Here is a 26,005-nt window from a genome sequence, read left to right on the forward strand (position 1 = left end):
GCAGTGTCTGTTAGTATGTGTGTATGTTTCAACTTGAATATTTAAAGAGCCGATACGTGTTTTTCAAGCGTTCGCTTAATTTTTTGAGCAGACCGATAAATGTGTTAGGGTCAGAGTAAGGTTAGGGTAACTGTAATGAACAACTTTCGCACAACAAGTCAGAAAATGTTCTGGTGCATTTAAAAATGTCAAATGTTTAAAGATCTCTCTGATTAAAAGCAAACAGCATTATAAGAAAACAAAGCAACAATGTGTCTCCCTGAGGAATTCTTGTTTGCTGACTCATGAAAGATTTTGCCCTTGTTTTGTTGGAGAAGCTAAAAGCTGAAATGCATTGGTTTGGACTTGGACCTACATGCGGTGGCCAAAGGAGCAGAGAGTTCAAATGATTTGTAAATTGCGCAACTGGGTGATAATGACTAAAGAAACTGAAAGACTGAAAGGTGTAGTATACTCCACTAAAACATGACCTAGTTCAATATTGACCAGATGACTTAAAAAAAAAAACTGACTTTTGATGCATCATCTACAAAATAACCAAAATGTTCAGAGTTTAATCCTGCAGGATCTAAAGGAAAATTAAGGGTCTGTTATAGTTTAAGGTGTGAAAACATGAATAAAAGACAGTGAAAAGTCAAGGACAAGACACTTACCAGCAGGAGATTTTTATTTATTAAAAAAAATGATTAAGGCAAGCAAGCCAATGGCTACTATTATGTGCATTTTATTTTAAAAAGCCAGGATATTTTAGGGTACCCTTTAATCTTTAGGAGTAACTGTAGTGGACAGAGGTCACTCAGGTAGCCTTTATCTTTATATTGTGCTTCTTGTGCAATGCATCCAAAACTTGTGGCAGTAACTCCATGTTGAGAAGCGGCCTTTCTAGATCCTCCGTATCACCGAGAGACTCTGAGTCGACACTGACCTCTGATAGTCCAGTGTGCAATCTCTTCCTGTGTTTGGGCTTCAGTGAACGTAGGGAGTCGGCCTCGAATCCTGAGTGTCTCTCATCTATATCCAGAGTGAAATTGGAATTTCTGGCCAGACTCAAGCTCCACAGCAGCAGAATAATGAGGCAGCATAGCGCTACTCCTATTATGATGTTGTATATCCCATTAGCGCAGTTTGCAACAGCGCAGTGAGAAAAGTAGTCGTCACTAAGTTCAGTGATGGCTTTGTTAGCCACAGAGCTTGGAGTGACGCAAAGTGGCTCCTTTAAAACAATAGCCCTGTTCTTCAGCAACCAGTTCCTCAGGTAGTGAATTTGACAATCACAGTGGAAAGGGTTCTTGGACAGGGAAACCTTGTTCAGCCCAGTAAATCTGTCAAACAGGCCTGGAGACACCGAGGTGAGCCGGTTGTTCTGCAAATGGAGCTCTGTGGTGTCGGAGGGCAGATTAGGCACCTCCACAAGGTTTAAAGAGCTGCAGTTAACTACCAGTCCAGCAGGCCCGAGGGTTGAACAGTGGCAAGGCTCAATGATACTGTGTGTTACCAGGAGGTGGAAGAACACTAAGCTCAAACTGAAGATCTTCCTATAGGATCAGAAAAAGATTGAAGTACAATAAAACTGCTTAATGTGAAAATGTCTAATGTAAAATGGTTTAGAAGATGCTATAGAGACCGAAATTTTAATGTGTATGAGTGAAATGATGTGTAAGGTGAATTCAATTGTTCATGGATAGCCTCAAGTTTTAGAAAAAAAATATTAAGGAATAACCTCCCATTAAATATACATATATAAAATTTACAAACCTTCCAGAGTGCCAGTCATCTTTAAATGTCATCATACTGCCACCGTCCTAGTCCAGTGCAAAATCCAAGCCCGAGAATATTTCAGAAATGCTCTCCATGTTGAGGTATCCCTGTTTTGTAACCGATGTGCTGCTAAGCTCACAATAATCACGCGCGTAATACAGAACGGCATCAGTTTGAGGATTCCACCAATGACGAACTGTTATAGCGCCTACGACATGAAGAAAATCCATCTGCTTAAGAGATAAGAGTTTATCTACTAAAATAGTGGCGGGGCCATCTGAAACACTCCCACAGAGTGCTTATTACTAACGTCCACGGCGGTGCTGAGGGCAGGGGGGGGGCATTTTGCAGCAAATTACAGCTCTGAGCATGAAAAGCTTTGTGAAGATTAGAAAGAAAATTTTGGGAAACCTTACACTGTTTGAGCTCGAGGCCAAGGAGAAAACGCTGGAAATGTTGAGCTACAAAGCAGAATGGACAGTGAGGCTGAATACCATTGATTCAAGAAAAAAATAAAAGGGGGGGAGGTCATGTTCACAGATTTACAAAACTGGTTTAAAGCTGAAAGGTAAGTGTAGGCACAACCATTTTCACAGGCCGGTCCTCGTGAGAACTGTGTATACTTTTCACCCATAGGTGGTGTCATGGCACAGATTTTCAGATCTCATGTCATTTTTATTCATGCCCTCTAGTGGAAACACCTAAACTCTGGTGGAAAGTCTGGAATTGGGAGATATGAGAGGCTAATGATAAGACCCTAATGTGAAATGCCCGGCCCAAAAAAGGGGGAAGAAAAAAGTCTCTTTCCTTCTGATTTCCAAAGAAAGACTGTTGTGACTCCATGGTTAATAAAAATCAAACGACACACGTGTACCATAAGTCATATATTTGTTTATTTTGCGTTCAACATTGTCACAGTTGAAGTTTTACAATAACTGGGGTCTTACTGACTCACTACTCACTGTACAAACAGAATGCACATATAAATGAGGCCATTCCTCTCTCCTCCTTTTTTTAAAATGTGTCTCACGCCAGACTGAACAGCTTGCAGCAGGATGTGTGTCATCTGTCTGTGTGTACGCTGGGTTGTACGTATGAAAAGAGAGCTGGATGTAAATGGCAGGAAAGTTCCTAACAGTCTGTTTTTGATTTCTACAGCAAATGTCAGTTCACCACTGCTGGAGGCAGAGACAGTCGATATGTTCATATATCACCCCTCATATCCATCCATCCATGAGGTGATGTATATACATCCTGATCTTAACTTGAGAATGGAGTACTGATCATATACACATTATGTACATCTCCTTTAAGCCCCAGTCTTGGTCCCTTAACAGCTTCATAAAGATAAACCCTCTAAGCCAAGCAGCTCATCAGTTTGCACATCAAAATCCCGTATTTACACGATGAAAGCCCTCAGCGAAGGAAGTGCAATGTTCTTCATGTTTATAATTTACACAATGGCTTTGTTGATGAAATGCATGCTGAGCTTTAGTAACTACCAGGCTAACATGGAACAACAAGAACACATCAACATCTGAAAATTCCAACCTAATCAAAACCAAAGGAGAAGTCAAAATTTATAGGCCAACTTTTTTTTTTTTGTCTCCCCCCATTAGCTCACAGTGAATAGGACACATGATGCATCAGATCCATGCAGTGCATTGCTGGGGTGCTTTCTCGCAAAGAATGACTGTAGACATTTGAAGAACTACAGCACACACCAAAAAATAAACAGATTAAACAGTTTCAAATCATCCCAAGATATCAGAGTTATAGCAAAGATATGATATCAGTGGAGCGACACATTCAGCTGATCATTAATGTCCAGTATGTGATATGTCCGTCTTAATTCACATGAGTACAAACGTGTGAGAATAAGCCTGACTTATGGCGATGGTTTTTCTTCGTGAATGTTAAAATACATTTACAACCTGAATATCGGGACAAACAGTTTACTGTCACTAATTTACACACTAGAATAGACTTTTATTTGTAGAATGTAGAAAGTTATTCTTTACATATACCCAGTTTGTTTCTTCAGTTTGCATTTTTGTATATTGTAACTGCATTTCCTGAAAAAAATGAAAATGTTCTTTCAAATGTGCTTATCCAGCAAAATATTTCTGTTCAGCCCAAGGAGAAGTATATTCCCTTTTATTAAAATATATACACACATTCTTCTTTCCACTGTGAACTGTGTAAGTATTATATATATATATATATATTTTTTTTTTTTTTCCTTTTTTGAATGAAAAAAAAAAGATTTTTCTTTTTTCACCTGAATCTTGTTCCTGGACAACAAGATAAGAGACCTCCACTTTCAGTACAAGTCTGCATTTTCTGAACATGATTGCACTTAAACTTGCTATGGTAACACTGACTTGTTATACAATGTGCAGAGGATAGCCTCACATCAACAACATTACATGCAAAATTATCACTTACTTGACATTCCACTGAACTCCAAGTCTGTACCTCTAATGAGACCGTGAGGACAGCCAGACATTAATTTACTGAGAAAAGACTCTTGACAGGGGTCAAAAAACCGAAATAAATAAATAATGACGCGACACGAAAAATGCACAGATAGGAGGGACACCTTGCTTGTTCTTAATGTACAAAATCAGTACAAAGATATTGCACATATAATAGAAAAAAAGATGAAAAAATACTTCACTATGTAAGAACTGATTTTATTCACTCACCGAATCTTGGTGAATAAAAAAATATTCTAAACAAGGCAAAAAGAAGAGCTAAGAAATGTTTCTGATTTTGAGAGTCAAGGAGGCAGATGTTGCACATGTTAAAGGCAACAGACTTAACATGTCCAGCACTTTGCTTTTGTAACAGAAACAGAGCCACGTGGCATTGGAAATGCCCTTTTCGCTGTTATTCTTCACTACGTTACGTCTTATGCAGCCACAATATTAGAAGGAGGCAGAGCTAACGAACAACCTACTTTATCGGCTCCTAAAGTTGACAAGTGAAGTCTGCTTTGAGGCTTCAGCTGTGACTACACAGCATTTTGAGGCCCATATGCAACAGCTGCCATCCAGAGACTCTTTCTAATCCATTTGGAAAGGCAGAAATTCCAGAATAGATTAACGGCCGGACTAAATGGGAGTTCACTCCTTTCAGATCTACATCCTGTTACCATAGAGTCAGTATAATACTGATAAAGTTCATTTTTGCTGATAATAATTGTAAGTATAATCTTACAAATTACTTTACACACAATATACTGTACATGAAGTCTTGACTAAATAGATTATGCATTAATAATTGGCACATTTATTTATGAGAGCTAGGAGACAACACATATAGCTGTCATCTACAGTAAATACAGCACTAGAACTACTATGACTGACTCAGTCAAGTTCTTCACCTGTCCTTTGATTTAATTTAGTCATCTAGGTTTTTCACTACATATGAGCTCTACAGGAGGCAACAACAAATAGCATTCAGATGATGTTGGGATCCGCAAAACCAAAGATTTGAAAAACTGACTTCCTAAAGGCTGAGCACGACAAATTATGTCATTGCGACAGAGAAAACAGTCAGCTGAGTTTTTGTCTCAGGCCATCTTTTCCCCGTGGTTACGTGAAGGTAAGACAGGTTATAGAGGGAATGGAGCAGCAGGGAGAACCTTGGTGAGAAAGCCTATTTTCTCCTCAGCTGTCACGGCCGGGTGGTGTTTGTAGAAAACAAAGAACATCTTCCTGTGCAGAACCCCACCCATACCCAGCACACCCAAAACCCCGATGGGACCAAAGTCCCTGATCAGGCAAACTAGTAAAGGCCCTTAGTGGAAGATTTGAGTCCAATATCCATCCTGCATATATTTATTGGACCTGGAAGTGAAAAAAGGTGGCTGCATGTGATTGGTTTCCATCACAGCAGCAGAAACACAGTGGACAGGCCATAGAGTTATGCTGTCAGTCCCTTTGGTGTAAGCAAATGTCCCTTCTTCAATAAGTTCCCTCCTTGCTTCTCCTCTCTGAGTTAGGAGCATCACACTACGGTGCTGATGCCACTGTGTTTGGGTTTGGGTCCGCCAGGCGCCGAACCCACTTGCTGACTGTGGTGGTGAGAGTGCTGCGAGTGCGAGGTGTGGTGGGAATGCTGGCTGTAATGGCCGTGCTGCGAATGGCCGTGTTGGTGTGCATGTGAGGAGTAGGCTGGGTGCTGGTGGTACTGCGTGTGAGGTGGGGGGTGGTAGTGGTGGTGGTGGTGGTAAGGCGGGGGATTCTGCGGGCAGTACTGGGGATGGTGGCCGTGGTGTTGGGTCTGCACTGTGTGCACCACCTGCGCCGTGTGATGCAGGTTGGTCGGGTGGGGCTTGTGCGATATGAGAGTGGGGTGACCAGGTTGGGGGAAAGGAGGGTGGCTCTGAGACGGCGGTTTCCCTCGCTTGCTGCCAAAGAGCGACCCGAGGATGGAAGTCGATGCTGAGTTGGGGATGGACGGATGGCCGCGGGGCACGCTCTCACGAGGCGTGTTGGCTCTCCTTCGTGTGTGTGGACTGCTAATGATGGACCCCTGCAGGAGGGAAAAAAAACAAGGTAACAGCGCGTCTGTGAGACACTGCGCTACTGCAGAACACCTACACTAAATTATAGCTACAAGGCACCAGCAGGATGAATTCACAGTTTTCTTTTTTTCAGATAAACAAGTAGCAAAATGTTATAGGACATGCAAATGAGAAACCAAAAATGTTTTCATGAGAGGCAGCACCAACACTAGGAAAATTTTAGCTTGGGAAAAAGACCTCACGATGAAGGGAGCTTAAATCCAAAAAAAGTTTTGCTGTAAGGGAACTAACTGCCTTGACATACAGTAAATCTGCAACAAGAGAAATTACATAAATACTGTAAGGAATATAGATCATTACATTAAGGAAGTTAAGAAAAAAAATCTTCTTCACTGTAGTCAATGTGCCAACCCCTCTAAGAGTCACACATGCAACGTGTTATAATCAATGGAGGCATAGTTTCCACATGCAGAGGGTGGGGCAGGCAAACTCGTCATCCACACAGTAGCATTCATCTAGAAGACAGAAGGCAGGAGGAACTAAGCGCTCATGTGCAGACTTCTCAACAGGCCTGGACACTTTTCCCCATGTTTTGGGTCCAACACTACTCAATATCCAGGTGTGACTCTCCTAAAAAGGCTTTTCCCTTGGCACATGCTTCATCTAAGACTGGAGAGAGACCACAAGATGCCTTTGAAAGCAGAATGAAATTTACAGGGTCCAAGACTACAACCGGACACATGAACTCATGGACACATGAAATGAGTGAAATATGAATGAATGAAATCCACATTTTTCTAAGTCCATGTGAAACCCATTGCTAGACCCCTGGCTAGGAAGGCTACATTCCTCCCTGAAACTTACATCATTTAAGAGAGGTTGTGGATAAGAGAAAAACAGAAAGACCCAGACAGGGAGAGAGGTTGGAGAGGGTGTACAGTTTCCTAGTGTCTTTCAGAGCTACGACCCTGCCAAAGAGAAGAACCAAATGAAAACCTCTTGGATGTGATTGAATGAAAGACAGAGACAGGCGACAAGGGGAGGGTTCAGAGGAGGCATTAGTAGAGTCATGCTTGTTTGAAGGTAAAGTGTATATTGGTCATATAACATGACCAAATCAGGGAGATTCTCTGGCTTCCAAAAAAAGGGGCAGGATCAGAGGCAGGCAACCCACGCATGCACACTAACTGAGGCAAGCAGGTTATAAGGCATCCCAGGAAGAAAAATAAATGATCCAAACAAATGGACTGAGTCTATGAAGCAAAGAAGGTGTAAGACCAAAAATAAAGTGGAGTGTTTCACAGTGCACATCATCACATAGAGAATAGCTTGGATACCAGCTGCTTCCAACTTACTTCCACATTGCTGTCTAGTGATCCTGCACTGCTGCGACGCCCACGCTTGCCTGCCCGAGACATGCAATACCAGAGATTAGAGATCGACAGCACTTCTGGATCGACTACACACGTTTAGGCCGCCCACCAGTCCCATAGGGGGCAGTGCAGTGGATTGTGACTGTGAGTAAGATCCAAATATGGGCAGGTAGGGGGGAGGGCATTCAGGTCTGAGAAGGTGGTGGTTGACAGGTGGTACTGTGGTTTTCTTTATGGGGAAGGCACATCTTCACTCAGGTTCAAATTTGAGCTATTTTGTTCTTAAATCGCACTACGGAGGCTGAGTCAAGCAATACCTAAAGATGTTTGAATGTATTATCAGAAATCTCAATAAATACAGACTCCATGACCATCGAGTCTTGACAGACCAAGGAAAAATGTCCACAGTCAAGCCAAAACACAGCCGCTATTTCTAAAAACCTCAAACAGGACTGATGCTTCACCAGAATTTTCCCAGATTTTTTTTATTGTTTTTTTTTTTCCCTCCGTGAAATTCGACAACTTATTTTTAATGTTGTCGCAAGATGTAGATTTTCATCCAGGTCAGTGTCGGCAAGAAAGCCAGTCTCGGTGACAGTCACAGAGGAGACATCAAAAGCAATACAGTGGTTGCTGCACATGGAATGTACAGGCATATAAAGGTCTGAAGGTGGACAGAGCACTTTTGCCATCGTTAGGCACACTCAGCCAATGATATATGACCAATAATTACACATAAACAGGAGAATACCTGATGTGTATGGGCAGAACACAGTAAATACACATGAAATGTCACATGGCAGGAAAGGAAAAAACAAAACAAAATAAAAAACACTTAACCAAAGTGACCCCACTAACATGCCACGTCCTGCACTGAAAAGACAAAGGAGACAGGAGGGCAGATGGACTTCTTCTACAGACTCCTTCACTGTCTGATCTATCATTTCCCATTCAGGTAGTGATCATAAGAACAAAGCATATCGTATTACCAACAAGTGAGGCAGACCCCCCGACTGGATTTCATTTTCTTATCAAGTTAATCACCTGATAACTTCACATAGCTGTTATCTGTAATGAATGAAATGTATTCTTGCTTCAGAGACACAGCAGCTGTGTTAAACACTGATATTCATGGGTATGAAGTGATTCTTAACACCAAGACAGAAACTAAGTCTTCATCTCGTTGCTGCTTAAGAATGGTGTTGTTTATAAACATACAGATGAGGAAATGAGACATGATTGCTGATTAAAACGGAACAGATTGTAAGGAATGTCTTTGGATTAAACAAATGCAAAAGTGCTAAATAACGGGAAAGAAAGGGATGATGAAAACACAAATGGGAAAAAAAACTGTTCATAATAAGTCATCCAAATGAACAGGGGTGACACCTGCCTGTCGGTTTCATCAATCAGTGAAAAGAAAAATCTGCATTGCTAAACCTCTTCTTAAACAGGTCCGTTTTCAGTCTTTGAGCTGTGGAAAGTTGAGGTCTCTCTAAAACAAAGTATGCTGAGTACAAAAGAGGTTCAACACTGACAGGAAACACCGTCCAGACCAAACCATCCAGTCATGGGGGAGGGGGGAGGGAGGGGGTGTTAGATTATGGATTTAAAGGGAAGGAGGAGGTATGGTGCTGTGAAACAACATTTTGCTATTTTTATCCCCTTGATATCATCATAAAGATGTGGATGACAGAAGGAGTGTACTTCTCCCAGCTAGTAAAAGCAAAGATGTTTTGGCTATACCTGCTTCGGAGAGATCTCTAAGGGAGCTGCTGAGGGCGCTCCTCTTCAGGCCCTCACCCATGGCGTAGCTATCATCCAGACTGGCCCGGTTCATGTTCCCGTTGCCTGCTTCCTTCTTCAGGCCAGAGCTCTGCGACATGCTGGGCCTCACTACCCCCTTCTGCTTCTCCAGCTCAGCTGTAATATTATTTAAAAAAAAAAAAAAAAAGCCAGGGAAAGACTGAGGTAAGTGGCAGCGGTTTTACATCTCACTTTGGCCATGGAATGCATTTTTTTCTGTTACGTATTAAGCCACCCTTTGCTGTCTGAGATTTATGAGGTGTGCAGTATTGATATGCTTAATTTTCAACATCCTGCTCTTGTATGTAAAAATGGAAACTGCTTTAATGTCCACAATAATCTGCCGCCCCTTCTGGTAACCATCCTGTGAACTTTGTAAACATTCTCTCTTGAAATCTGCTGCATTTGAGTAATGAGACCCATGCTCTGTTTCTACTTTACACAGCCTGAAGCAGACAGAGTAACGAGGGTGTGTGGGGGTGGGTTGGGAGGGAAAACGGTCAGCTCACACTCTATTCTGTATTTCTCCATTTCCTGGACCTCAGCAATGGACTCTCGTAGGTCATCTGTAAACTTCTTGCGGTCCTGGGGGTTGGGCGCATTAAAGTTGATAAGCACTTTGATGTCTGCACCTGGTATCGCTGATGTAAGTCTGATTCCATTTGGATAATCTGGGGCAATGGGAAACAGAGAGAGAGAAAGAGAGAGAGTCATTTACAAAAGGTTCATTGATCAAAACTGAGGCGAAACCCATCGTGTGAATTCTGTCTGAAGTTTTGGAGAGTATAAACAACGTCGCAGCTCATTTGGTTCGACTTCCCATTCCAGCTGCCAGTGTTAATGTGCAACGTCAAAATGTGTGATGTAAACACTGTCAGCTAGCATGCTGCACGGAATATAATAAATGGAAACTCTCAGTGCAACTTACACTGATTTTCAAACAGCATGACTTGCATCCCATATAGAGAGAAGGACTGTCTGAAGCTGTACGTCACCGAATTCTTCTTTTTCTGGAAAATCTTGGTTACCTGAAATTATACAAAAATAACCCTGTAAGGACGGTTTGGACAGGAGAGGGGAGGCGGAAGGGAGAGGACAGGGCGACATTTACCACCAGGAGGTCGTTGAACAGGAAGATCTCCCGCTGATGCAGGCCTAGTTTCTGGAGCTTGTTTGGATCTGGCACTTCAAACAGACGACAGTAGCACACCAGTCTACGATGCGGCAGCGATAACACCTACAAGGCAGAGGAAAACAGCACAACACTTTAGAGGTAATTATGGCCTCAGTCCATTGGGTAACAAGGAACAGAAGTTATTCTCCATCTGCAAATTTGAAAAAGGTATGGCCAAGAGATGACTAATTTATTCCTCCCTTGGGCACTTTTCATTATGCCAACTTATGCCTCCTCACTTCCTATTTCCTCCAGTGACCTAGAAATTGTTAACCTCTGCCATTAGGGAAGATCTTCAAACTCCTTAACCGCTCCAATTTACAAGGAGAGAGGAAGCTTCTGAAGGAGCCAAGAGCAAGGAATCACAGATGTATCCTTTCCGAAAAAACCTTTCGGAAAGGTCATATCAACTGTTCATATCAACTGTTGTGATTTAGGGGCTATACAAATAAACCTGTATTAAATTGAACTGAACTGCCTTTCATGAATAATGTGGCTCTTATTCTCCTAATATTAATTTTTTGCATGTTTCATAAGGCATAATGGAAATTTATGGTAGTATTCTGGAAAATATTGTGAACCAATCCTGTTTTCGAAAGCCACTGTAGAAATAAAATGTTTTAGTTTGTTATAAATGTCATTATTTTGGAAAAAAAGGCATATGTAAGAATTGTATATCGAAGACTTTTTGTCTGTTTTGTTTTAAATGTCTTGGTATTTCTTTGTGAAGTGCTTTGTGATCTTTGTCTTAAAAGGTGATATATAAATAACATTTTACTTTACTTACTTTAATTACATGTTTAAGAAATTTAAGATTCAAGAATTTCACATTTCTTCCTGTAAAATTATTCTTATATGAAAGCTTCTTTGGACTTTCGCATCAGTTTGACAGGTGACACAGCTGTGGAGCATGTTTTAAGCAACCATGATCAAGTCTTCTCCAACCCTCCCCCACACATTCTTGTTGGCAGTAGCTAGGATGCAAATGAAGTCATGCTAGCATAACAAAACCACCTGATGTTTTGGATTCTCCACCCTTTTCACAGGGAAAACTGACCGCCACTGAATGCTGCTGCTGGATTTTCTTTCTGAATTCAAAGTCTAGTGATTTATTTTCCTGTAGCAAGTCCCACAAAATGCCGAGAAAGAGTAATGAGCCATCAATCCAACAGTCGTACAAATGCACACTGTGTAGACTGATCCAATAGGTGTTCTCTTTGAGAATATTCAATAACTTGACAGCAACAGGTGATAGGCTGGGTTTTTTGTTGTTGTTTTTTTAAATACTTAGGTTACTGTGCGCAATGATGAAAACTTAGGTGGCCTTACATATATAAAACGCTAGTATACGTGGCACTCAAATGAATGCACTACTAGTGCTAAGTCAGCTTAGCATAGCTCATTCCTTAAGGATTGATGTGACAAGCACGCAGCAGTGATATACACCCTGCTGAGCACAGAATTTGTAAACGCTGCAGCTTAGCGCCACCCAAAAATTTATGTCTTTTGATTCTGCCACCAGCGTAAAACACTAATTGTCCATCTCTCACCAACCAGTGTAATGTCTCTGGGAAAAGTTGTTGCCACTCTTGGAAAGCTGACTTAAAAAGTAACTGCATGATGTGGAGGAATCACTACAGAGACAGAGACGCAAAGTGAAACAAAGAATAATAAATGATCATTTGATTTACAGATAATCTACTTACACATCCCAGGCCATGGTGGAGGGATCCAATCTAAAAAGAGAGGACAGAGAAGATGTTAGGTGCAGTTAATATGTTGGGATTATTTGCACTAATGCTTCTTAGAACTTAAAAAAAATAATTATATATATATTCCCTTCTTAAGAAGGATTTGCCCTTGTTAACAGTTTGCCCATTATAATGCCTATGAAAATGCATGCACCTTATTGGTTTGGTGCAAAAGTCGTCGATTTTTCTTTGTCTTCAGATTTGTACGAATCAATAACGATGCTGGAATGAATACAGATCCTGTGCCAGCACTAGTGGACGTGATTATTATAGAGAGGATTTCCAGCATGGCTTTTATGTTAAACTGTTTTACGACGTGTCCTCCTTAATTATGCAGCTAAATGGTGACAAGGAATCATTTTTCAATACATTCAATTATTACTGGCAGAGCAGAACAGACTCCATTCATCTGAAAACCGACTAAAACAAAGTCATCCATGCCAGACAAGCCTCTCCCTGAGGGTAAGTTAATCACACCTTTAACCTTCACACATGGCAGAAACAGTATTGCATGCAGAATACTGCGGAGAGGCTGTCTCCAGCTGCCTACAAGGGAATGGACTAATGGGAGAACAAAATCTGATAATAACTTTGATCCAGTATGTATGGAAAGAGAAAAACAGACTAATAACTATTGACTCAACGGATTAAAGCAATGCAACTTATGCCAGTCAGTTAAACAAAATTGATTTTGCTCTGCTCAAGGATAGCAATTACTTTCCCCACTAAATCTACTTTGATACTATATTGTGCTTAAATGGCAGGATGTGCCTATTTTTCATCAGACTGCAGCAGTGTGCGACATTTCACGTAGGCCGTGTGTGTGTTGAAATCACCAGTGTGTGTCCGAAGACTTTTCTACATCTTAGCGTTCCTCTTTTGAAATAAGCTACGTAGGAGAGGGAAAAAGATAAGCCCTGGACTGTGATGTCTTGCCTTGTAATAAAAATGAAAAATAAGAAATCTAACTAACAATTTTGTGACCTTGACAGAAAGATAAAAAAAAAAAAAAAAAACACATTACTTACTGGTTTCTTTCCCACAATGAGCTTCTCAACCTTCTGCACCTGCGAGACGTGGTCTTCGTTGGTTTTGAGCTCTCGTTTACGAATCCTCTCGTATATGCCGACCAGAGTCTCCCGGGGTATGTCCTCTCCATCATCCACACCTGAAAGTCAACATACACATACACCTCAAGGATTAGAACAACAGTAAAAGGATTTTTTTTTTCTTTTTAAAGGTCAGGATAGTGAGAGAAGATATTAATAAAGCAAAGAGGATTCAAATTGTAAGGGTTGGTCACCTACTCTGCCCCTCTGTGGTGAAAGGTTTCATTTATTTTTACATATTGCTCCATTAAGGTCTATATATAATGCCTTCTCATGTATTTCATAATAACAGTTTTCTGTTACCTCTTAAGTTCTTGATAAAGTCCTCCAGCTTCATCTTCCTCTCTGGCTTGACGTTGGGGCTGTACATGTCGGTGTTGAGGAGGATGATTGCAAAGGCTAGGATGAAGATGGTGTCAGGGTTCCTAAACTGCCGCACTACTGTGGGGTTACAGATGCAGTAGCGCTGGCTAAAAATAGAAAACGGGAGCATTAAGTAATGTTAAGGAAGAGCAAAACTCAGACTCTAAACTCGATACAAGCGAGTCAGAGCGCGTAGTGAGGAAATGTTTTCAACACCGCCTGAAGAAAACAGAAGTAAATGGGTTCTCTTTATGAACCAATAATTATGCAGATGACACAGCTGTGAGGAAGACCGATGATGTTTATTAAAATGCTTTGAGTGTTATGAACACTAATGCTAATGTTTTACTGCACTTGACTATATGAAATACACAGGGGTCGTTAAGAATCAGCTCTGTTTAATGATTATAGTAAATAAATCCATTTTCAGTAGGAGGATTGGGTCACTAAACTTTCTCAAAAAAAAGTTGGATATTGCAGTTTTTTACATATACGGCATAAAACCCCAACCTGAAAGCCTCAATGAGCCGCTCCACCTTCTGCGCTTCACCCTGGACGCGGATGTGGTTCTGAAATTTCCTGAGGGCTTCGTCGAGCTCCATGCCCTGGAAGTCCATTTCGTCTACCACACAGCTGGTACGTGAGGAGAGGGATGAAGAGAAAAAAGGCAAATACATCAAAACACAGACTGCCACAGTTTTTGTGCTCATCCCTCATTCACTGGTAGCTCAACAGGGATGGTTTGGCCCAGATTCTATCATGGAGGATATGTCAGTGAATTCTTGTCATACTGGTGCTGTAAGTCACTCTTATAGACTGTGGGATCTTCGTCAACTAAATCCTCTGAGCAATTGCTTAACTGTTTTGATATGTACTGCACTCCTTTTTAAAATAATAAAACTAAGTATGCTTTGGATCATGTTGCTGTCAGTAATAACAATATTTTTTATTATTTTTTTGATCATTCCTGTGGCGATACTTACTCCAAGACATCTCTGTTGAACTGCTTCTGTCGATTGCCAAGAAATTCTCCAATCATCTGCCTGCTTAGCCCCTTTCTCTGCAGCAGGAAATGGGCCACTCCGACTGGCGTGTCAGGGATGAATCCTCTCTCAGTAAGATACTGAATGCCCTTTTCTGGCTTCCTGAAAAATTCAACATGTCCCCAGATGGTTTGTTTTTAATTCCTGGACAGATGCTGGTACATTTTTAAACTGGGAGAAGAATATGCTGCTGCTTAATCTTGAGCTCACAGAAAATTCATCTATATTACTGTTATTACCCAAAATTTTAAACACAGGCCTGAAAACAAACACACACACTTCAAACCTCTAATCTTATTGTCTTGTAATTATGTCAGATAAAATCTAAGCAATACGGCTGAGTGAAAGTCTTTCATTAAGAAAGAAATATATCTCTGGAAATATTAAAGCAGTGATGGTGCAATTTAGTTTTATCAGTCTTACTAGGCAAACAATAGAACTGCTGTTTGTCAAACACAAATAGAGGTTTTATAGTTTGTTCTTTTCAATATGAGTTTCATCATGTTGAGTGGGTTTATTATATTTTCTATTCCATTTTTCTTTTAAAAATATTTTTTTAATTTTTATTCCTAATAAAATTCATTTTTTAATGATTTTTTTAACTTAAAAAAAAACAAAACTACGAAGGATCAAAATTTATGAAGTTCACAAGAGACATCTGTGATGGCAGCAATATGCGTTTTTGGCCTTCACTACAAACGCAGGTCAAGCACGTGCTCCAGCAGAGCAGAGTACCTACTTGTTGAAGAGATTCAGGCCAATGCGGTAGTGTCGCTTGCGGATAACATCATTGCTGAATATGGGCGAATCCCAGCTGTTGCGAGTCTCTTTGTGGTAGGTCTGCTTACTTAGGGTCTGCTCTCGCAGGCTGTCTCTTGATGAGGACTCAGAGCTGCAGTTAATGGTGTCATTTGAGTTTGATGTGCTATTGATGCTGTCATTGTCCCCATCGGAGAAATCAGACTCTGACTTGCTCTGTCTGTTAGCTGAGCCGTTGATAGCTAAGTGGCTTTCTAACTGTCTGTGGCGGTGGCGAAGAGGCGCGTCGTCGTCACGGGAGGGAGCCCGTGGTGGGGGCCCATGGGAAATGTGTTTGGGGCTTGCTTGGGACGATGTTACAATGTGGCCGTGAGGTTCATACACAGGTGGCCGTTTGACAGTGCTCCGCTCTGACCGGTCGCTGAGCTCTGCGGAGCTATCGCTAGGAGGTTCTATGGTCAACAGAGGAAGATGGTCCATTCTAAGACGCTGCTCTTGGCACTCTAGAGAAGGAGTGCTGCGGCAGCTTGTGTCTGTGTCACGACCCTCATCTTTGGGGTCAATAGGCCAGTATTCTTGGGAGGAGTTCACTGACCGCAACCGTAAGTCTGACTCTGTGCTAGAGGGCTGGTCCCCTGACCTGGACAAGGCAATAGAAGGGGACATGTCCTCCTCATCGATGAACAGAGTAACATCGCTATAAGACGCCATCGTTTCATCGCGCATCCGTCCAGCTGCCCTATGGTGGGACTTCACCTGATACTGCACATCCCCCTGTCTCTCGGAGCAGCCGATAGCCTCTGGGTCAGGACCCTCATCCCCCTGAAGGCTGCGACAGTTCAGAGCATCATCTATCGACTCAGCCAGAGACTTGACTTGTCTTGAAAAGGCGTCCTCCAGCTCTGTGATGGCATCTGTAAGGTCACCCTGCGGTGGAGGGTGTGCCATGTTGGCCTGCTGGTGAACCTCTATATCTCCGCATTCAGACTGCACCATGGACAGCGGGGTGCCGTCCTCCGTCATGGACACCTGCCTCCCCTCGAAGTATGAGCTGTGGACTTTTTCGGGGCCCTCAAATGAGAGCTGCATCCTCATGTTAGAAAGTACAATGCGTCTGGACATACGGTTCTCTGACATAGAACTCCTGAGACGTTCAAAGTTCTTGTTCATCTGATACTGGCGGAATGCCGTCTGAATGGTTCGAGCTGCATGTCGAGTTATGAATCGTCCACCATATTTGCGCTCTAGCATCTCCACCTAACAAAAACACAAGTAAATTAACTGTAAGACTCATGGGATACTTAATTGGTTTTCTTAGCTGCAGATGGTCTATAAAGTCATCATCGTGGATGTCACTGATAATTTCCTGTTAAAAGCTAACAAAGTCTCTTTATACAGCTAGCTTTCTGACAAGATAAGATTCAAAATATATGATTTTTCAAAACAGATATCATGTGACTCTTTGAAATTCTGTCAAAAACAGTCTGTTACCTGTTTATCCTGGAGGTCAGCAGAGAGCTCATAGCTCTCAGAGAGCGATCGGGACCGCTTGATGGCCTCCTCCTCAGCCTGCTTACGGAGGATGGACTGTGAGTGCTGGAGCTTGGGTCGTCGGGGCCTCTGAGGCCCAGGCTGGACCCCGTGGCTGTAAAGTGGGCTGTCAAATCGGTCGGGGCTGATGGCTGAGCCGTGGGTCACGGGACCCTGGCCATAGCTGGCTCCCCCATCCAAGGAAGGGCCACTATCACTGGGCCGTGCATCCCCTTCCACACTGCAATGACAGGAAAGAGATGGATGGATGATTAGAAACGGTAGAAGGAAAGAAAAATCTCTGAGGCAGTACTGGATTTAAATATTATCAGGTTAGTACAATCCCAAAATGCCTGAACAAAGAGTAGCTTAAGTTAAGTATCCATTATATACAATTAAGTATGGTATTAGAAATATGGTATTGCATAATAGCATGGGTATGAATGCGATCCTGACATACTGCATAAACCACACTTAATTAAATTCAAAGCTGTCTGATACTAATAGATATCGCAGAAGAAATTACTAGTGTGTCATAGTTTTTGCTGTACCACATTTAGGAGACATGAAAGCCACATCACCGCTCCTAAAATAAAATACATTTGCAGTGACACACTCCTTGTGCAATTGCTTCCTTTACAAATACTGAGAAAGGAACAAAAAACAAGCGATTACTCACTCACTCTTACATTCTACCACACTAGAGGTCTGCCTCTTACGAAAAGACCGTCTATTTTCAATAAAATGCCAACTCTTCCTCCATATCTTGTCCACCATTCTTTCTGTCAAATGAAGTCCAGAGTACACCGAATCCTCCAGGAAATCCAGGTTTATGTCAGCTCAGGGGCCAATCAGTGGCCCAGGAGAATTACATCATATTCGCAGTAGCGACGACACTCTGTTCCAATTGTCGTTACAAAGTCCAGTTTGGAGAAGAGTGAGTAAATATAACTTTAGTGATCCCTCAGTCAAAAAAACAGAAATGCCTTTCAGAGGTGCCGACCCGCTCTGTAACTATCATCACACCAACTAACATTTCTTCCCTTCTCTGATACGATTAATGCACAGTTCACTGGCAGCCTAATGTGTTTGAACTGTGACTCGACACACCCATGCAGCGTACACATCTACTTCCTTTATTGGACTGTCTGAAATCAACATTCGGCAACAGCCTGTCAAACACAGCAAACAGCACAAGTGAAAAAGTGGAACTGAATTTGGTTCAAGAGTTCAGATAGCAAATGTACTGCAATGTAAGTGTAAACCCTTTTTGTGACTTCCGAGCAACCCCACTCAGCATGAGGATTTTATGGTTAATAAAAGACAGCGAGGCTCACATGTAATATCTGCCTCAGCTGAGTTTATACTTGTCATTTAGGAAATTTGAACTGGATTTACGACCCACAGCATGTCTTTTGATGTCCCTAGATTTGTGATTAACAGAGAAAGTGCAACAGAAATTGAAAATGTTTTCGAAATTGCAATAACTACACTTGCAAGGCTTAAGGCAAGCCATTATTAGTGATTAACATATGAGTCACTCTGGATGTTTGCAAAGGCTTCAGGCACCTTAGTTTTCAGATCAACACAAATGCTTTGGAGAATAACACCCCCCCCCCCCCCCCAAAAAAAAGCACTGCTGCTTTTCAGCTAAAGACTTTAGAGTGAAATATTACAACAGATTGCACTTGGCTGCCAAACCATCATTAATAATTGTTAGAACCAGCACAGTCCAGAAAATACTCAGCCTAATTCCACAAACTAAGATGGCATTTGGATGCAAGTGGAAAGAACACACTCATAGCACACTTTCTTAGGTACACCCATTCACAAACGTCTAATCAGCCAATCATGTAGAAGCAACTTAATATGTTTAGGCATGCAGCCACTGCCAAGATAACCTCTTGAATTTCAAACTAAGTATCACAATGAGGAAGAAAGGGGATTTAAGTGACTTTGAACGTGGGATGGTTGTTGGTGCCGAACAGGCTGGTCTGAGTATTTCATAAAATGTTGATCTACTGGGATTTTCAACCATCTTTATGATTTACAGAGAACAGTCTGAAAAGGAAAAACTATCCAGCGAGGGTCAGGCTGCTTCAAGCTGACAGGAGGGGGAAAGTAACTAAAATTTCCACTTGTTACAACCAAGTTACGCAGATGGGCATCTCTAAACAACTTACACAACAAACCTTGAAGCAGATGGGCTACAGCACCAGATGACCACGCTGGTATTATTCTTGTCAGCCAACTCTCCTGTCAGGAGACTTTTGCATGACCTCACCAAATCTAGAAAATAGATGGTTGGAAAAATTGTGCTTGGTTTGAGGGTCATTCAGACGGTAGGGGTGTTAACACCATGAAAGCATGGATCCATTCTTCCTTGTATCAATGGTTCACACCGGTATCAACGGTGCAATTGTGTAGGGGATATTTTCTTAACTGAGCATTGTTAAATCACCACAGCTTACCAGACTAATGGGGCTGATCACGCCCATCCCTTTATGACCACAGTGTACCCATCTTTGATGGCTGCTTAATGTGTCACGTCACAAAGCTCAAATCATCTCAAGCTGGTTTCTTAAACATAACAATGAGTTCACTGTACTCAAATGGCCTCCATCGTCACTAAATCTTAAACCAATAGAGCACATTTGAGAATGGTGGTGGAACAGGAGATCCACTTCATGGTTTTGCAGCTCACAATTCTGCAGCAACTATGTGGTGCTAACACGTCAATAAGGACGAAAATCTCTGAGGCTGTCTTCAGCACTTCGCTGTATCTGTGGCACAAATATTTAAGGCATTTCTGAAGGCAAAAGGAGCGTCAAACAAGTATTAGCAAGATGTATCTAGTAAAATGGCCAGTAAACTTATAAGGGAGTGGAGATGAGCCATTCAAGGTCAGCCAAACCCACAGTCAGGCAGTGAAACTTTAAGCTAAGTAAATGCTTACCGACTCCCCTCAGGGTAGAAAATACACATAGTGTTTTAGTATGGACCAGTGCACAGCAACAGAGCCAGACTTGCCCTTTACATAGCTGGAACAACGCTAGTACCTAGCAAAACACATTCAAGATCATACTTCATTGCATAATCGCAGGTGGGATAAAAGTTCCCAACCATCTGTCAAAGCTGTCATCCCTGGAGTTCAAAATTACACTGTGTGTGCTGTCACTGTGTGATTACAGGTGGCAGTCATTGTTTTTTTATTTCTTCATTTGAGATAAATGAAGACTTAAAGTTATGATGAAACAAGGGATTTGGACCTAGCAGTATTTTTTATATTATAACCAAAAAATATTGACATTATTCAGGAGGAATGGGCATTTAACAAATGTGACATTTCTTTGACATAGACTTTGTTAGTTCATTTTCATTTTTGGGCTGCTTGCAATGACATTTTGTACACACAGTGAGTTTAATGACTTTACTGATCCTTCTAATTTTCATCTAGCACCATTATCAGGTCAACTTTGCGTGTCTTATCTGCTTCATTAGACCCAGTAGATGTTATATAAGCTTAGCACTGTTAATGTGAAAATGTTAGAATGTTAGTCTCAGTATTTACCTGCTAACGGTAACCTGATAGAGCTCTTAGGATGACTAAAGTCTTGGTATCATTATGTAATGCAGTTTAAATATTTTTTTTCCTTTTGTACCACTTTGTTGGGAATAATTGCCTTTTCATTGTTTTGCCTAATTGTTTCTGTAATTATTTATGAACCAAAATAAATTTCAATTTGTGCTAATAAGATGGTAAAACTGTGGGAATAAGAATTGAGTTTAATTGAAATTATTGAAAACAAAATGCATGCCACTGTTAATAACTACAGCAGTGCTCATCTAAAAAGACAAATAATAATTATAATAATTTAAAAACATATTAAAGCCAAAGTTAAAACTATCACTGTAGTAATTATCCCCGGGTGGGACCTGTGAGCCAGCTTCTTTATTACATTTTGTTAATAACTACACTGCTTTTTACCTAGAATCCAAAGAGTGTTTGAGTGAAAGTAAATGGAAGAAAGAGAGCGAGAATAAGTACTGCTGTACTGCGAGAGAAGTCAGTGAAAACTCTACAGAGCGAGGTCAGCTGCCAGTGATGGAGGGAAAAAGCTGGGAATAAGAAGAGAGTGCAGCATTTTAAGAGCTGCACTGATATTTTAAGCCTAAATGGTTGGTGGAAAAGGGAAAAAGAGCGGGAGAACTATTACAGAGTCAGATATTAATTATTCGGTGGATACAAGTGGCTTCAAATGACTTTGAAATGAATGTTTTATACATGTTTGGGCCTTTAATATGTGAGCATTGTGGAAGCCACTGTTGAGTGGTGGGGGAAGCAGTGATGTCATCCCACACCACTTCCTGATAGTGACTGTACAAGTCTTGAAATATGATCTCACAATATTAGCCCCGACTGTCCCTCCGTCTGGCTTTTTATCCACCAGGAGCAGCCCCCCCCCCCCATGAGCTCTGATGTAGGCATGGATAAGCATGTCAGCACGGCTGGGAGTGATTTTCAGCCACAGGATCCAGGGATTTGGAGGGGTGGTGGGGGGAGAATCGACAATCTCTCTTTCCTCCAAACACATCCTGAACAAACAGGCCGAGGCCCCTGCCCAGGCCTCAACCCATTCCATCAGTCGGACCTGAGGGAGAAACATTCCTTCATCCCGGAAAAGAGGAGTCACATCTACAGGAGTTCTGGGAATAGAAGAAGGCTAATGAAGTACAGGCTGGAGTTAGAGAGGAAGAGACTGCTGCAGTGTGTAACTAGCGCAACTTCCAAGCAACGTCACAGAGAAGTTTACCAAACTAAAGCATAACTCAATTGTAAACACTAAAGCGATACACCCATAGAAAAAATTGCATTCAAAGCCTCACTTTTGTCTTTAAAAACATGTAAGTAATGTAGTGAGATTTCATTGAAACCAAGCCAGCTCATGGGGGAGTTTCTTAAAGTGTTAGCATGTGCAGAGAAAAGACTCATGTATGTTTGAAAACATTGTTGCTGAGGAACAATCTAGACATTGTTATATATTAAATTACAGTAGCTGTAAAGTTACAGAGGAAGGTCAAATCTGTAAAAAAAAAAAAAAAAGAGAATTTTGTTCTGTAGCTTCTTTGTATGACCTTACCATTTATAGAAATATATTTCTTTATGTGCGTATCTGAACAGAGGCTGTGAAATGACCCTTCTAATAAAACGAAACAGCGCTTCCATATCGCACCGCACACCCACATGCAGTGACAGCATGCGCTCCAAGCACAACAAAAGCAGATGTTTTCCCTCTTTTGAAAGCAACTCAGAGAGCTCATAAATACAGATGCACACACCAGATCTCACTGCACACAGATGTGATGGAATAAACTTTTCAGGTAAAAGGTCTCGCAGACCACACAAAGACATAATGATGAAGCCCAGCATTAAAAGCTCAAATTGCCAGAAAACACTCAGGTGTATGTGTCGTTTCAGTACCAATAATTGGACAAATGAATTACTTTTTTAGCTGCTCTAAAAAACACACACAGGAGCGAGTTGGGAATTTACAGTTGGACAAAGCTACGAGCTGGAACGCTGCTCTGGCCAGCAGACTGACAGTAATGCTCCTGACAGTTTGCAGCAGACAGTATACAGTCAACTGGAGTCTCATAAGCCTCGTGGCTGTCAACTACTGTAAGTTGTATCATTCAGAATGAGAGTTTTAGGATCTGACTGTCTTTATATATCTCAGACTGCCATTTGGCATCTAATGTTATCAGAACCAAGGGTATTAAATAGCTATACCCAAGAAAACAAGCAGATTTTTCCTTTGTTTTGAGAACTACAACCATAGCCAACTGAGGATAATTAGCAACAGTAAAATTCTTATTAATACCGGAAAAGCAGCTTTTCATTTCTCTGCCAAGGAGAGAGCTGAGGCAGAGCCTTTGATAAGTAAGCTGAATTGGGTATTGCGTTGGTGGAGGACACTCTTCAAGTTTCTTTCTATTTGCATCAAGCTTGTTGATTACAGGTATGCAATCATTCAACAGGTGCCACTTAATTTCCACACAATAATGGAATGAAAAAAAGTATATAGTAGCAAACTGAAACATATGCCACTGCCAGTATGAGTAATTTGATGGTTTGTACATGCCACTGGAAATCTAAAGTCAATATTACTCTCACGTAGTAACTAACAGCCCTCGTTCTGTCTGATCATCCATCCTCCCCCCTCATGTCAAGATTCAGCAACAACAAAAACAACAACAACTGAGCCACTGTCATTATCTTTCAGTGATGAATAATTAAGCTGTCCTCCGGCACTACGCTCAGCACCTGCCCTTGAAGATAGAGCTATGAAAAAGCACACAGTCGCGGCCAAGTAAGTGGGAGGGCCACGACACACCACAGGAATGCCCTTCAACGGAGCGGAGGGGGAACAATCCAACTCAGATGGATTCTGTACAGTAAGACTAAACATATTATGATAGCACATGCATACAATGACGCACAGGGAGGGCATGATCTGTTTTTAATTAGAATGGAGTCAAAGCTGGAAATGCAGACAACACTTGAAAATTCAGTCATTTAAAGTGCAAAGCTTTACATTACTGCCGTCATTATAAGCCGATTGTGTGAAATTATAAATGGAGTCCTGGAATACGGTGAATGATTCGAACTCATAGCAGCTCTCTTCCTCTCCTGTGTTTATTAAACACAGGCTTATGAGGGTTAGCAGCCAGGTGTATCCTCATTCAATGACAACACACACACACACTAAAACAAGCACAGTTTACACTCTCCTATTACTCTTACCAGCCATTCAGCTCCAGCTCCAACAGTGACTGGGTCTTCTCTGAATTACACTGCAAACACCACATGCTGGCCAGCACTTGTAAGAAGATGTACTCCAAACATCAGCAGATCTCCTCACCAGTCCCCAGTACTCCCTAAAAGGCTCCTTTAAAAGACAGAGACAACTCAAAACTGCCATCTGCTACAGCTTGTAGCTCTCTGCCACTTACAGACGTTCTCATTTCGTTGCCTTGTGATAGCAGTTTCCTATAGATGGTAGGCGTGCATGGTCAGTACTAAGTGGCAGTCTGCAATCTTTGACAGTCAAATGGAGCCCTTTCTTTTTCTCTTTCTTCCTCTCTGTCGTCAGTGCGCGGGGCTGGTAGGAGTATAAGGGGGGTGGAGGCTATGAGACAGGGGAGTGTGAGTTTCTGCCAGGGCCCGAGCGGTATGGAAGAGGGCGGGGTGCTGGGAAGGGGGTGTGAAAGTGTGGAGGCTCTGTAGCTGGGCAGGAAGAGAGAGAGATGGAGATGAAACACTTATCATGCAAGAAAGGGACACACATGACCGGAGAGGAGGCGACGTGGAAAAGAAAGTCATGTTTTTCAGGCACGCTATCAAAGTGTAAAGACATGAAAAGGAGAGACAGAGAGAGTGACAGCTGGGAATAAAAGATAAACCAATGCTCAAAAAAAAAAAAAAAAAAAAAAAAAAAAAAGCCAGAAGGGAGGATAAGAGAGTGCAGCTTGAGTTAAGTGCATATAGGTATAGTAGAAAAATAGGAGTGAGGTGGAACAGAGAGAGATGGGTAAACAATAAAGTATGAGGAGATAGTGACTTCAAGAAAAAAAGAGAGTGGTTGAAGGAAACAGGGTTTGGAGTGTTTAAATGTCAGGAAACTTTTGTTAGCCCTTTTTACACAAAAGGAAAGGGACTGACTTGGTAGCGACTGCAAATAAAAGAGAGCGCCTCTATTAATAGAGCCTTTCAGGGCTGAGCAGTGACTGTTAAGATGTGCACTAAGAAAAGGGCTACAGATTCGGTGTCTTTCGCTGCAGAAAATCACAACAGATACACAATAGAAGCTGTGTATCTTTATGTCTTCAATTTTCCCTCGCCTTGAAACAAACACTGCTTCATGGATAGTGTTACACACTGCATAAAATTCCCCTCGTACTGCACCATCAGCGCAAACCTCACCAAGCCCCAAACACACAAACTGTGATGGTGTCTTGTCTCTGGACTTCACAGTGTTGTTGAGACAGGGCAGAGACTAATCACCCCTCTGAGAAAAGGGGGCTGGAGTAAACTGCCCCCAAGCCAAAGGTATTTTCTATCTAATGACAACAGGCACAGGAAACAGAGGAGAATGACTCCCACATGGAGCCAGTTTACAGGGACACCAATCATCCACAGAGGCGTCCACACCAGTCTGTAAAAGAGAGAGATCCTGAATTCTTCTAATTACAGACCCGAACCCCTAAAATGATCACCTTATCCGAACTGTTTTCATCTGAGGCTTCAAATGAAAGATGCAGAATGAGAGACAAAAGCATAAGAAAGGGTTACTTAAGGAGAAAAAGCAAGTGTATCTGAACATGTGTCATGGATCACAGCAGGGGAGACTTACTTGCAACGTGTGACTCAGTCACAATGAGTATGTGCAGAGAGGCAAGCAGACAGACAGTAACCGGCCAACTGGTCTATTTCAGTTTGAGACCTTGACCCGTACTGTGGCGGCTACAGCTGCTAATGCCTTGTGGAGCTGAAAGATAGTTGACTCAACTTACAGAACTCACCTATCACGCAAACACACCATAAACAAAAATGGGAACAAAAGCAATTTAAGACCTCCCTGTAATAAATCTGGCATCCTCATCACTCAATCATTTTGTTACACTTCACCCAAGACACAAACACAGATGCAGGCATTTAGTTTGGAAATATGTGCATGATTTTAGATATTTGCCCCAGCAGATGCTTTGTTTTCTCTTCCCCCCCCCCAGTGGACCACAGGGAGC

The 26,005-nt window shown here is 41.8% G+C and overlaps 2 protein-coding genes across 8 annotated transcripts in view; both read right to left on the reverse strand.

Annotated features, from left to right (window-relative positions):
- Positions 1–649: 649 nt before the first annotated feature.
- On the reverse strand, positions 650–1,966 carry gp9 (glycoprotein IX platelet). The gene is made up of 2 exons (XM_003438990.5): positions 1,756–1,966; positions 650–1,535 (listed from the first exon to the last, which is right to left on the reverse strand). The coding sequence occupies exons 1-2, from the start codon at positions 1,788–1,790 to the stop codon at positions 797–799; spliced, it is 774 nt and encodes a 257-aa protein (XP_003439038.1). The 5' UTR covers positions 1,791–1,966; the 3' UTR covers positions 650–796.
- A 663-nt stretch (positions 1,967–2,629) lies between these two features.
- The window catches only part of iqsec1a (IQ motif and Sec7 domain ArfGEF 1a), a 92,946-nt gene continuing 69,570 nt past the window's right edge, over positions 2,630–26,005 (reverse strand). For 4 of the 7 annotated variants that reach the window (XM_005448666.4, XM_005448668.4, XM_005448670.4 and 1 more), the window contains 13 exons: positions 17,162–17,441; positions 15,651–16,927; positions 14,852–15,013; positions 14,379–14,501; positions 13,809–13,975; positions 13,425–13,564; positions 12,352–12,381; positions 10,583–10,708; positions 10,400–10,499; positions 9,981–10,142; positions 9,412–9,588; positions 7,648–7,697; positions 2,630–6,300 (listed from right to left, as the gene is read on the reverse strand). In XM_005448666.4, the coding sequence (XP_005448723.1) occupies positions 5,773–6,300; positions 7,648–7,697; positions 9,412–9,588; positions 9,981–10,142; positions 10,400–10,499; positions 10,583–10,708; positions 12,352–12,381; positions 13,425–13,564; positions 13,809–13,975; positions 14,379–14,501; positions 14,852–15,013; positions 15,651–16,927; positions 17,162–17,441 (3,322 nt within the window). In that variant the 3' untranslated portion in view covers positions 2,630–5,772. Of the gene's footprint in view, positions 6,301–7,647; positions 7,698–9,411; positions 9,589–9,980; positions 10,143–10,399; positions 10,500–10,582; positions 10,709–12,351; positions 12,382–13,424; positions 13,565–13,808; positions 13,976–14,378; positions 14,502–14,851; positions 15,014–15,650; positions 16,928–17,161; positions 17,442–17,879; positions 18,234–24,005; positions 24,346–26,005 lie in introns of those variants that run through there. The other 3 variants (XM_003438825.5, XM_013274635.3, XM_019349550.2) reach the window with 3 other exon arrangements.

Source organism: Oreochromis niloticus, linkage group LG20, assembly GCF_001858045.2.
Source record: "Oreochromis niloticus isolate F11D_XX linkage group LG20, O_niloticus_UMD_NMBU, whole genome shotgun sequence".
Classification (NCBI taxonomy): Eukaryota; Metazoa; Chordata; class Actinopteri; order Cichliformes; family Cichlidae; genus Oreochromis; species Oreochromis niloticus.